The 12,221-nt window shown below is 37.7% G+C and overlaps 1 protein-coding gene across 1 annotated transcript in view; it reads left to right on the forward strand.

The window, feature by feature from the left end:
* UGGT2 (UDP-glucose glycoprotein glucosyltransferase 2) overlaps positions 1-12,221 on the forward strand; it is a 991,813-nt gene that overhangs the window by 554,840 nt on the left and 424,752 nt on the right. Inside the window, exons 17-18 of the mRNA XM_053707835.1 lie at positions 9,093-9,257; positions 11,611-11,734. Coding sequence (XP_053563810.1) covers positions 9,093-9,257; positions 11,611-11,734 — 289 coding nt within the window. The remainder of the gene's footprint in view (positions 1-9,092; positions 9,258-11,610; positions 11,735-12,221) is intronic.

A 12,221-nucleotide genomic window follows, 5' to 3' on the forward strand; every position in this document is an offset into this window, starting at 1 on the left:
GGCAAATCCCAGCATTCTTTTAATATTGCCAGTTAATGTCATAAATTCCCTTTCATTGTGTATGAATTTGCAAAAACTGCAGGCACCACAAGTGTATGTACCACATACATTTCTGGTACTAGCATTTTTTCTTGTGAAGTGACTTTTAACAAGTTTGTTCCCAATAGTTGGCGCTCTTTTCCAACTAATATTTATTCTGTCACCAATCACCGGTAATAGATCTTTGTCAAATTTGAGTATATTGCAATATTTGTTAAGTATATTACTTATAGGTGATGTTCATCATTAAATCTAGTTACAAATCTCACTTCATTATAGGGAACCACAGATTTCTTTTTGGGCACTAACAAATCATCTTTTTTTGGTCCTACGAGCTCTTTGATATGCTCTCCTAATCACACCCCGGGTGTATCCCCTCTTCTTTAGACGAGATGTCAGTTCTTTACCTCTTTTGTTAAAAATGGTAAAGTCTGTACAATTCCTTCTCAATCTGAGGAATTCACCTGTAGGAATAGCTCTTGTGTGTAGTGTATTTAATCATTTTCTCATGAAATACATGTTCCCTTTCCCACCAACCCAAATATATATTGGCGTAGGTGGGTGCACAAGATGACCCCATGGCGGTCCCTTGAATTTGCAGATAGAACTGATCGTTAAACACAAAATAATTATGTTTTAGCAAAAAATAGTAGGTTTAAGATAAAATCATTCCTCTCTAATTTTTCATTAGATTGCATGCTGAGAAAGCACTTCACGGCCTCACATCCAAAATTGTGCTTAATTGATGTGTATAAGGATTCGACATCGCAAGTGATGAGGAAAGCTTCTTCTACAGATACTTCATTAATTTTACTCAAAATATCCATTGTGTCCCTCGTGAATGATGGTAAGGACCACACTATATCACGCAGGTATAGATCTAAAAATCTGCTAGCTGGTTCACATAGGCTATCAATGCTGGACACAATGGGTCTACCAGGTGGTTTCTTTTTATTCTTATGTACCTTAGGTAAAAGATACAGAGTGGCTACTCTTGGCGCTTTCACCTGTAGGAAACAAAACTCTTTCTGACTGATTAGATTATTCAATTTAACATTATTGATTAGTACATTATACTCATTTAAAAACTGTGTTGTGGGATTGGAGATAAGTGATTTGTAACACTTTTGTCATTAAGTTGTATCCTAGCCTCTAGAATGTAGTCTTGTTTATTCCAAATCACTATATTTCCTCCCTTATCAGAAGGTTTAACCAAGATATCTTCCCAAGAGTTAATTTCTTGTAATTCCTCCTTGCTAATATTGGATGTACTTGTTTCTTTTATTTTTAAGAAATCTCAATTTGGGGAGCCTTGTTAAATGGGGGCATATATTGTGATTTAATTTTGATCTTTTTATCCAAAAAATTATCTGTTTCAGAGGAATTGCTTCCCTCACTTTCATTCCACAGATCTATGAGTGTATCTAATGTCTTTAATTCATCAGTCATACTGTCATCGTGATTAGTATACATTTTCTTAACAGCTAGCTTCCTCCAAAAAAGGTGTAAATCTTTAATTCAAATTTATCAAGACTAGGGGTAGGGGAGAAGGATAGTCCTTTTTGGTTAGTGATCCTCACCGCTCTATACACTCTGATGGTTCTTTGTTTGTGTCATGACGTGCTTGGGTGATCTGGCCCTTCCTTGTGGTGTGGGTGTGATTCTTTAACTGGATCCTATTGGACTCTATTAATCGCAATGTGACACGCTCATTTGGGGCTCTCTAGCTCTTTATGACACACCATGTGGGCGGTTATCGAGCGTGACACACTGATCGTTTTTGGTCTTTGTTTCTCTGATGTGAGGTGGATATTATCTACATGGTCGGTTTTGATTCACTGCAGTCGCATTGGTTGGTGTTGCACACCTCCTCTAAATAGATTATCTTGTTAGGCTTTCTTTTGTCAAGATGGGCGGACACTTCTTTGTCCTGGTGGGAGTGTACTCTCCACCTATTAGGAAGTACTTTGACTGTTTACTGTGGTTGTCGGCTTCGACACGCTTGAGACATAAACTTATGGTACCGTAATTGTATATAGCTTGACCTCCGTGTTAACTGTTTTTTTTACTCTAATGGACTGAGTGATAATATTGCAACATTTATTTATTATCAGTCATTATGAACGTAGGCGCACACACTGCTACATAATGTTGATGTATGCATTTATTTTGACAGGTTTAGCAACTTTTGCACTTGGTGCACTCGGATTTGTTAATTGATTTAAGGGTGGATCTAACAGGCCTTTATATGTTTGTTTTTTAATCCATCCCTTTATGTCATTTACTCATGGGCTTCCACAGCTTGGGTATTAGTTCCTGGCTACTACATGATGTTCACATCTGCACAAAGTATCTTACACTGATGAAATAGGAGTTAAAGCCAGGTTTCCACAGAAGCCACAGTATTATCTTGCAGATAAGGAACAAACCACAGTACTTGGCAGACCTGATCATTAACCTCCAAGTCTCTGGCAGGAAGTGTTAAACAAGCACTAAATTACATATAATTGTGGAAATAATCAGATACATTGTCCAAGGTATAATATATGTGACTACACAGTTAATAAAGTTAATAGAATCTCTTGTAAGTTTCTTATCACTCTCCTAAGACAAACTTCTAATACAATCAATTCAAAATGGCCTAAAAAAAAACACCTAAACATGACAGAGTTGTCAGGAAACAGACAAATCCAGCAACTAAATTAAATAATTTCTTTAAAGTGCGGGATACCGCAGAAGATACCCCGTCTCCCTCACAAGAGCTGATATCGCACATTCCGATACTGAATCCTCTGATGCAGGGTGCTCGACTAAGGAACCTCTCACAAGAGCTGATATAGAAAACCTCCCAACAAAAGCTGATTTCGCCTCTCTTATTACACAAGTTGGTAAAATGATTACTGATGGTCTCAAAGAGGTGAAGAAAGATATTTCTGAGCTTGGAGAGAGAATGATCCACTTAGAAGAAGATTTGGAGCACGTCCAACAAGACACAGACCTACACAGTAGAACACTAGAAACACAAGATGTAGTAATCCAACAAATGCAAGTTCAGCTAGAAGACCTCGACAATAGAGGACGGCGAAATAACATCAGAATTAGGGGTGTAACGGAGAAAATCACGACACCACATATTCCGCAGTACCTACAGAACTTATTCTAATTCCTCCTCCAAACGCCTGAACCTCCTAACATATCTGTCGAGAGAGCGCACAGAGCCCTGAGGCCGAAACCTCCTGAGGGTAAACCTCCCAGGGACATTATACTGAAACTTCAGGCTTTTAATGATAAAGAAAGATTAATGGAGGCCTTGAGAAAGAAAAGGAAAATAACCTATGAAGGAGACAACTTACAAATATACGCTGACTTAAGTAATATCACCCTAAACAGAAGACGGGAAGCCAGATACCTGACACTACACTTGCAGGACCTGAAGATCCCATATAGGTGGGGGTTCCTGTTCTGCTTAAAAGTTATTAGAGGCACAAATACAGCCACCTACAAAACTCCAGGTGATTTGACTGAATTCTGCAAGCAACTTAACATTCCTGAACCTACACTACCCAGGCTGGAGACTCAACCATCACAGCACCAAAATAGTCTCACTAGAGATCCAAAACCTCAGAGAGACTCTTGGACTAAAGTCAACAGGAAGCGATCTCAACCATCCCCTTGCGTCTCTGGTACAGACTTTAACCAGACCTGAGGTTGCTTCGCAGCTGTTAAATTGAATAAGGCCTGCACTCCTTACCGGACCTTAACTTTGGAGTCTCCTTCTCCTTTGTTTGGTCACTAATTCCCTTTTTAGCCACCTTTTAACTAGATTATACCTACATCCAGAGTCATCACCGTTGTGAGTATGATTCTTGAGGATACATGTTTAGCCAGAAAGCTGGCTTCATTTATTTTCATTTAGTTTAGATCTTTAAAAAAAAATCTGTAAGTCTTTATTTGTTATAATTGTATTGATAAGTAACACTGCTATTTTACCATGATGGAAGAGGCTGATACTCTCATGTTCGCAGTTCTAGGCGAACCGGTTAGTATCCCCCTAAGTTGGATATATTGTGAATGTCAATATACAATTGTTACTGTTATGGTTTTTCTTTTTGTTGAAGTTTGTATCTTTAGACTGTTTGTTCTTGCTGAATTACAGGCATACCTGATAAACCAGTTTATCAACGCACACCTAAAACTACCTCACCTATCACTAGAGTACCCAACCTGCATTAAGACCTTAATCAGATATTATGTTGGACACTAGGCACATACACATTATTTCCCAGAACGTTAGGGGTTTAAATTCACCAACAAAGAGATCTATAGCACTGAATTGGTTTACCAGACAAAAGGGGGGGGTAGTATTCGTCCAAGAAACTCACTTTAAACGCATGTCTGAACCCAAATTTTCACATGCCCATAAGAAAAAATGTGGCGTAAGAATTCTTATTAACAAAAACTTAAAACTACAAAATGTCACCTCATACTTAGATACAGAAGGTAGATATATAATAATTGTAGGTGACCTCTATAACAAGCCAATCACATTGGCGAATGTGTATGCCCCAAATAGAGGTCAGGCCAAATTCTTTAAAAAATTTACAGGTAAACTCCTAGAAGTTTTAAGAGGAACCACAATTTTGGCAGGAGACTTCAATGCAACACTAAACCCTGTTCTTTAGCCAAAAGTTACTTGCCAAACTCCACAATTAAATCAATAACCCAGAGCCTAAGACTTTCCTCTATGCTTGATGTCTGGAGAATACAACATCCAGCCCAAAGAACTTACTCCTTCTTTTCCAATCCAAGTAGGTCACACTCTAGACTAGATTACATCTGCATTGACCAGTATGGTTTAACACTTGCGAAAGATTCTGATATCACACCGACCCCCTGGTCAGATCACTCTGTGACTTCAATAACACTAGAATGGCCAAATAAACCGTTAAGGGATTTCTGCTGGCGACTAGACAACACCCTCCTTTTCCAACCTGATATAGCTGACAAAATCTCACATACTCTAACAGAATATTTTAGGTTCAATCAAACCCCACATTCCTCCCCCACTTTGATATGGGAAGCCCATAAAGCCGTTATAAGAGGGGAACTCATTAAACAGAAGTCCCATTTAAAAAAGCTTTATAACCAGGAATACTATCAGTTATCACATAAACTCAAGGAAGCGGAGGCAAAACACATGGAAGATCCAAAAGTGTTAGATAACTTTAAAAATCTCACAACAGCTAGAAGGGACCTAAACAACTTATTAAGCAGAGAAACACTTAAAAAGGCGTACTACCTGAATAAGTTATATTTCACTGAAGGTAATAGGTCAGGTCCACTATTAGCTAAAGCCCTAAAAAAACATACCCTTGAATACCATGTTCACAAAATACTAGATGAGACAAACAAAGACATTTACGACTGCAAGGGAATTGCCGATACTTTTAGCAACTATTACAAAGCCCTTTACAACCTCCCACCCAGTGAAGACCCAAACTTTGGAGATAGGATAAGGGAATACATTAATGAAGCACACCTCACGACACTCCCTGAAGCAATTGCCACTGCCATGAGTAACCCCATAACAGACCATGAAGTGGCGATAGCCATCAAACACCTACCGACCCAGAAAAGCCCAGGCCCCGATGGACTTACAAATATGTACTATAAAAAGTTCCAACAGTCCCTAATCCCCCACTTAACAAACTTATATAACTCCCTTAACGATACAAATAATTTCTCTCCCCTACTCTTGGAAGCACATGTCACAGTCATCCATAAAGAAGGAAAACCAGAAGCAGACCCAGGTAGCTATAGGCCTATCTCCCTGCTTAATGGAGGTATAAAACTCTATGCAAAAATACTGGCGACACGACTCAATTCAGTATTGCCTTCCCTAATACACCTAGACCAGGCTGGCTTTGTTCCGCGTAGGGAGGCCAGGGACAATACAATAAGAGCAACACGCCTAATTGAATATGCGAACACCCACAACATCCCAATGTCCCTGGTCTCCACAGACGTGGAAAAAGCGTTTGATAGGGTGGCTTGGCCTTTTCTTAGAGAAACTTTAAGGGGTTTTGGGTTTGGTGACACCATGATCGATAGAATTTTCCAACTTTATACACATCCCTCAGCCAGAGTAAAAGTAAATGGAGTACTCTCACAAGGGTTTCCAATTAGCAATGGAACGAGGCAGGGATGTCCACTCTCCCCAATCCTGTTTATATTGGTGATGGAAGTCCTAGCCTCCCACATACGCAATAACCCAAATATCACAGGGATACAAATAGAGCCAAATCAGTATAAATTATCAATGTTTTCTAATGATATCTTGTTGACCCTGACTTCCCCTAAATGCTCACTACCGGCCCTCTTTGCTGAATTTGACCAATTCAGTTCCCTGTCAAACTTCTCAATCAAACAACAAAAGTCTATGATAATGAATATATCTATGCCACGAAGAGACGCTCAGATTCTCAAAACTTCATGCCCGTATAATATACAACAAACAAAATTGAAATACCTAGGGATTTATGTAACCCCTAAAGTTACACACCTGTTTGAAGCCAACTATAAAACAATGCAATCAACAATCTCACACACTCTGCAAAACTGGAAAGATAAGCCCCTATCATGGTGGGGTAGGATTCAAGCACTAAAAATGTCAATCCTTCCAAAGATTTTATATGTCATCCAAACAATACCTATTACCCTCCCTAAACTATTTCTCATACTCCTCCAGAGAAATATACACTCCTTTATCTGGGGTAAGTCCAGACCACGAATTATTGCGACCACAATGCACAGGTCAGTTGGGGAGGGAGGTCTAGGAGTACCGAAAATTGAATACTACTACAGCCCACTGCATTAAACTTCCTAACCTGTTAAACCCTTAACCGGCTAACAACCCCTAAATGGCCACAACCCTCCAACGCAAACACCCCCTACTTAAGTAACAGTTAACCCCCCAAGACCCCTAACCCAACACCCCCTAAGTTACACAAAATAACAAACATTAACATTACAAACAAAAAACACTACCAAAATAAAAAAACAGTTATACCTATCCTAAAATTAAAAAAAATACAGTCCCATTGTACAATAAAAGTAGCCCCCCACTCCCCCAAAAAAGCATATCTAAAAAATACTACTATAAAAATTGCCCTGAAAAGGCCCAATCTTAGGCCCAATAATAAAATAAAAAAACTATACTAAAAAAAAAAAATCATAAATTGAAAAAAAAAAAAAACAGTTAAAAAATAACCCTATACTAAAAAAAAAGATTGCCGTGAAAAAGGGAATTTGCTTGGGCATTGCCCTGATAAACGCATTTGATATGGTGTTGTGCTAAAGTAATTTCAGCTCTTTTACCCAATTTTAAAAAACACCTATCCTAAAAAAAAAGATTGCCCTAAAGGTCATTTGGTTGTCCATTGCCCTTAGAAGGGCATTTGGTAGGGCAGTACCCTAAAGACTAACAGATCTTTTTCCCAACAAAGAAAATAAAAAACCCGTTTCTAAATAAAAATCCCACTCTAAAAAAATACCCTAACGTAAATAAATCCCTATTCAAAAGAAAAGATTACCCTAAGAGAGGCATTTTGTAGGGTGTTGCCCTAGAGTTATTTTGGCTCTTTTGGGCTAAAAAAAACCCAACCTATTCTAAAAACAAAAAAATATACCAAATAAATCTGAACTCTAAACCCCAAAGTTTCTACTTACCCAACTTGATTCTGACTCCTACGTGATCATCTCAGATGGTGCTCCTCTTCTTTCTTCATGGCGGTGGTCCTCCGGGTAGTACTCTTCATCTTCATGCAAGCGTCCTTTTTTTCCATCCAATGCTTCTTTTCTTATGTTCTGTCAGATGTCCCTTTTGTGCAGTTACCACCGCATCCTGAAGCTTGAATGCGAGGTTCCTCCTTAAATAGGGGTGCCCTTGCATTCTGCTGGCTGATTATTATTTTTTTATTATAAGTCCAATTAACCAATAGAAACAGCTTTCATTCTATTGGTTGATTGGACTAAGAATTCAAAACGAGGCCAGTTTCTTGTTGGTCTGTCAATGCTTTGAATGCCGGGGCCTAAAGAAGATTATTTTTGACTGATAGGCTCCTATTTTCTTTATTTAGCTGCATTTGTATATTTGAATAAAAAATATATAAAAAGGGGTGTATTCTAACCTACTCAAAATAATACCAGTTGATGAGTCACTTCCACTACAATTTAGATCCATTGATTATAGAAGACAGAGGGCTATCAGTCAAAAGTAAAGTGGTTCAAAGGTAGGCCATTTATATTTCCTTTTATTGTTTTGTTTAATGTGTGTGATATAATGATTTAAGTTTTAATGTTCCCATACGTCATATCCCCCCTTTTTTTTTTCTTTTATAATTTCTTTTGCAATTTTTATTTTAAGTAAACTAGACAAGTTACAAAATAGCCTTTAAACCCATTTAAACGTTTTTTATATTATTTATTACTTTCACAGTATAAATTGACCAGCCTAATTGTATGAGTTTATAGACCAAAATAATATAACAAAAATCGTGTCCATATTTTCTAAATATACAAGTTGGCATCAGACATTGCCATAAATAGATGGAAACGAACAAAAAGTTAAGTAAAATATATATGTATATAATCTATGCTTAAATGGGGGGTTTTACATTGTCAGTCAGCATTTACTGTTTATGACCTCCTTTAATGAAATAGTATTTAATTTACATAGAATGAATTTCTGAATCATGTGATTTAAGTAGCTGCAGTTCTTTGTGGTGTGAAAATGAACAAAAACCCTTTGCTTATTTTCATATCCGTCATAATCAAAATAATGTTATTATTTCAGCCTTCAGAACTATGTTTAGAATATTCTGTATTGGAAGGTGAATGAAATTTTATGATAACGAACTAAATATTAAAGCAATACAAGCAGCATAGGTTTGCCGTTCCCAAACATTAAATGACTGTGTCTTAAGCTGTTCATTTTTTTCATGATAAAGTCAGTTGCATTATATGTAACTCTATCTCGCTTCTGATTTGAACAGGCAGGAGCAGCATTTTATAAAAAGAGCGGCCTGGGTGTATTGCCTCAAGTCCTTTTTAATGGTGTGCCCTTTAACAGCGAAGAGATGGATGTTGAAGAAATGGAGACAGTTATTCTCCAGAAGATCATAGATGCCACAGGATTCTTCCAGAGGGCAGTATTTATGGTAAGCTTATCACTCACAAAACATATGAGAAAAAATATATCATTCCAATACTTGGTTAAAGCTTCAAGCATCTATTTATGTGATCTGCAATGTCTGTCCTGCGGTCATTTTTTGCAGACAGTGTCCTTTATTTCTCCCATGCCATAGTTATTTATTTATTTATTAATTTAAATGACTAAATCATACAAGTAGAAAAAAATGACATGGAATGTGCTTTATTATGTGCTTTAAGTAAAAGTGCACCTGTATTTTGTTCATAGTGTAATCCCTGCTTCAGTTGAGATCATTTATCTTCCAAATTCCAGAATAAAGAATTACGATTTTAATAAAAATCTTATTCTGGATGGTTATATTTGGTCCATATTCGTAGCCAACAGATCATAAGCATAAATCTGTCAATCTATAGGTGGATGACAACTAATTTCATTTTCAGTGTTTTTTGTTGTTTTTTTTTGCCTTCCAATATTCCTTGCTGTCCCGTATAAGGGGACTTGCTACCAGTGTATTCTGACATCAATTTCCAGCTTTTGTGTTAATTTTTAGGGATGTCACAATTAGCTAGAGCACCCTGACAGGTGAAGATTGCAAATAGTATTTGAGATTATCAAGAAAGACTGTGATTAAAGAGATATGAAACACAAAATTTTTATTTTATTATTGAGAGAACATAGAATTTTAAAAACATTTCCAATTTACTTATTTTATTAACCCATTAACGACCAGCGTCATATCCTGTACTACGCTGGTCATTATGCCCTTATGGACCTGTACGTCGCTGCAGTCCTGGGCTTCTCTCCACCGCAATCTCGCTCAAAATAGCGATATTCCGCTATTTCTGCATGCATTACGAGTGGGGCACTGCAGAAATAGATTTGCAGAGTTACTCTGTGGCCCTCTCTGCATTGGACATCGGTGTTGCCGATCGTTGGTGGGAGGAAGTGAAAGGAGGGAGGCGGATGGGTGGCCCATCGCTGGAGGGTGCGGGAGGAGGGTGGGACCGCCACGCTACACAGATAGGAAACATGAAGAAAAAAAAAAGCCGGGAAGTGAGGGGAAAGGAGGGAGGAAGGGCAATAAGAGGGATCTTATGTGTGATCATTTGTGGGAAAGGGATCTGAAATGGGGTAGGGTAATGAGGGGGGCAGCTGCACTACAGAAAAAATGGTTAATGGGTTTTTTAAAAAATAAATGCATAAATTGAGGCAAAATGGGTTCTGGCAGACAGCTGCCAGTACCTAAGATGGTGGCAAATAGGTAGAGGGTGGGGAGGGTTAGAGAGCTGTTTGAGGGGGATCCTACACTGCAAAAAAATATATATATAAAAAAAATTAGATAAAAAAGCAGCCTTTTATTTTAGTACTGGAAGACTTTCTGCCAGTACTTAAGATGGGGTGACACTTGTGGGGTGGGGGAGGGAAGAGAGCTATTTGAAAGGGGTCAGGGAGGTATCAGGGGGTGGGATGTGTCAGGTGGGAGGCTAATCTCTACACTAAAGCTAAAATTAATCCTACAAGCTACCTAATTAACCCCTTCACTGCTTGGCATAATACATGTGCGGTGCGCAGCGGCATTTAGCAGCCTTCTAATTACCAAAAAGCAATGCCAAAGCCATATATATCTGCTATTTCTGAACAAAGGGGATCCCAGAGAAGAATTTACAACCATTTGTGCCATGATTGCACAAGCTGTTTGTAAACAATTTCAGTGAGAAACCTAAAATTGTGAAAAAGTTAACAATTTTTTTTTTATTTGATCACATTTGGCAGCAAAAATGGTGGCATGAAATATACCAAAATGGGCCTAGATCAATACTTTGTATTGCATAATAAAAAAATATATAGTTTTGATAGGTAAATATAAAAAATACTCTATTTCTGTTTAAATGAAGGGTTGGCATAAATGCTAAAAATGCTCTGGTCTTTTGGGGAAGTTTTTGTCTGAAGTACCCGATCCTTAAGGGGTTAATTTGCTTTGTTCCCATGATATTCTATGTTGAAGAGATACCTAGGTAGGCATCTGGAGCACTTCATGACAGGATATAGTGCTGCCATCTAGTGTTCTTGCAAATGCATAACATTCTTGCATAACTGCTGCCATATAGTGTTCCAGAAATGGTCCGAGTCCTAAGCTTACATCCCTGCTTTTTAACAAAAGATACCAAGAGATTTAATAAAAATGATTAATAGTAGTAAATTAGAAATTTGTTAAAAATCACTGCTCTATTTGACTCATGAATGATACATTTTTGTTTCATATCCCTTTAAGAAGCTGTTATTAGGTATTTAGGGAGCCATGACAAGAAATACAATTTATGTTACATTTTATTTTCTGTTTTTTTTCTAAACACATACAGGGTCATTTAACTGACCAAATGGACATTATGGATTATTTAATGGATCAACCCAATGTAGTTACCCGAATGAATCCTTCTATACTAACAAATGAAAGGACATATCTTAATTTTATTTCAAGATCAGGTAAAGAAATGAATCCTCATTCTGTCTACATGTACGTTATGTTTAACGGCACAATGTATAACTTTCTCACAAAAAATCAACAACATTGTTCTGCTATTCATTTATTGCACTGTGATTTTCATTATTAGACATCGACGCGTATAAATAAAAATACCTGTTTTTCTTTCTAGAATTGCCTTTTCTTGTCTATAAAATAACTCTGTTTTCTTTCATGTAATTAGCAAGAGTCCATGAGCTAGTGACGTATGGGATATACATTCCTACCAGGAGGGGCAAAGTTTCCCAAACCTCAAAATGCCTATAAATACACCCCTCAACACACCCACAATTCAGTTTTACAAACTTTGCCTCCGATGGAGGTGGTGAAGTAAGTTTGTGCTAGATTCTACGTTGATATGCGCTCCGCAGCAAGTTGGAGCCCGGTTTTCCTCTCAGCGTGCAGTGAATGTCAGAGGGATGTGAAGAGAGTATTGCCTATTTGAATTCA

This window comes from Bombina bombina, chromosome 3 (assembly GCF_027579735.1).
Source record: "Bombina bombina isolate aBomBom1 chromosome 3, aBomBom1.pri, whole genome shotgun sequence".
Classification (NCBI taxonomy): domain Eukaryota; kingdom Metazoa; phylum Chordata; class Amphibia; order Anura; family Bombinatoridae; genus Bombina; species Bombina bombina.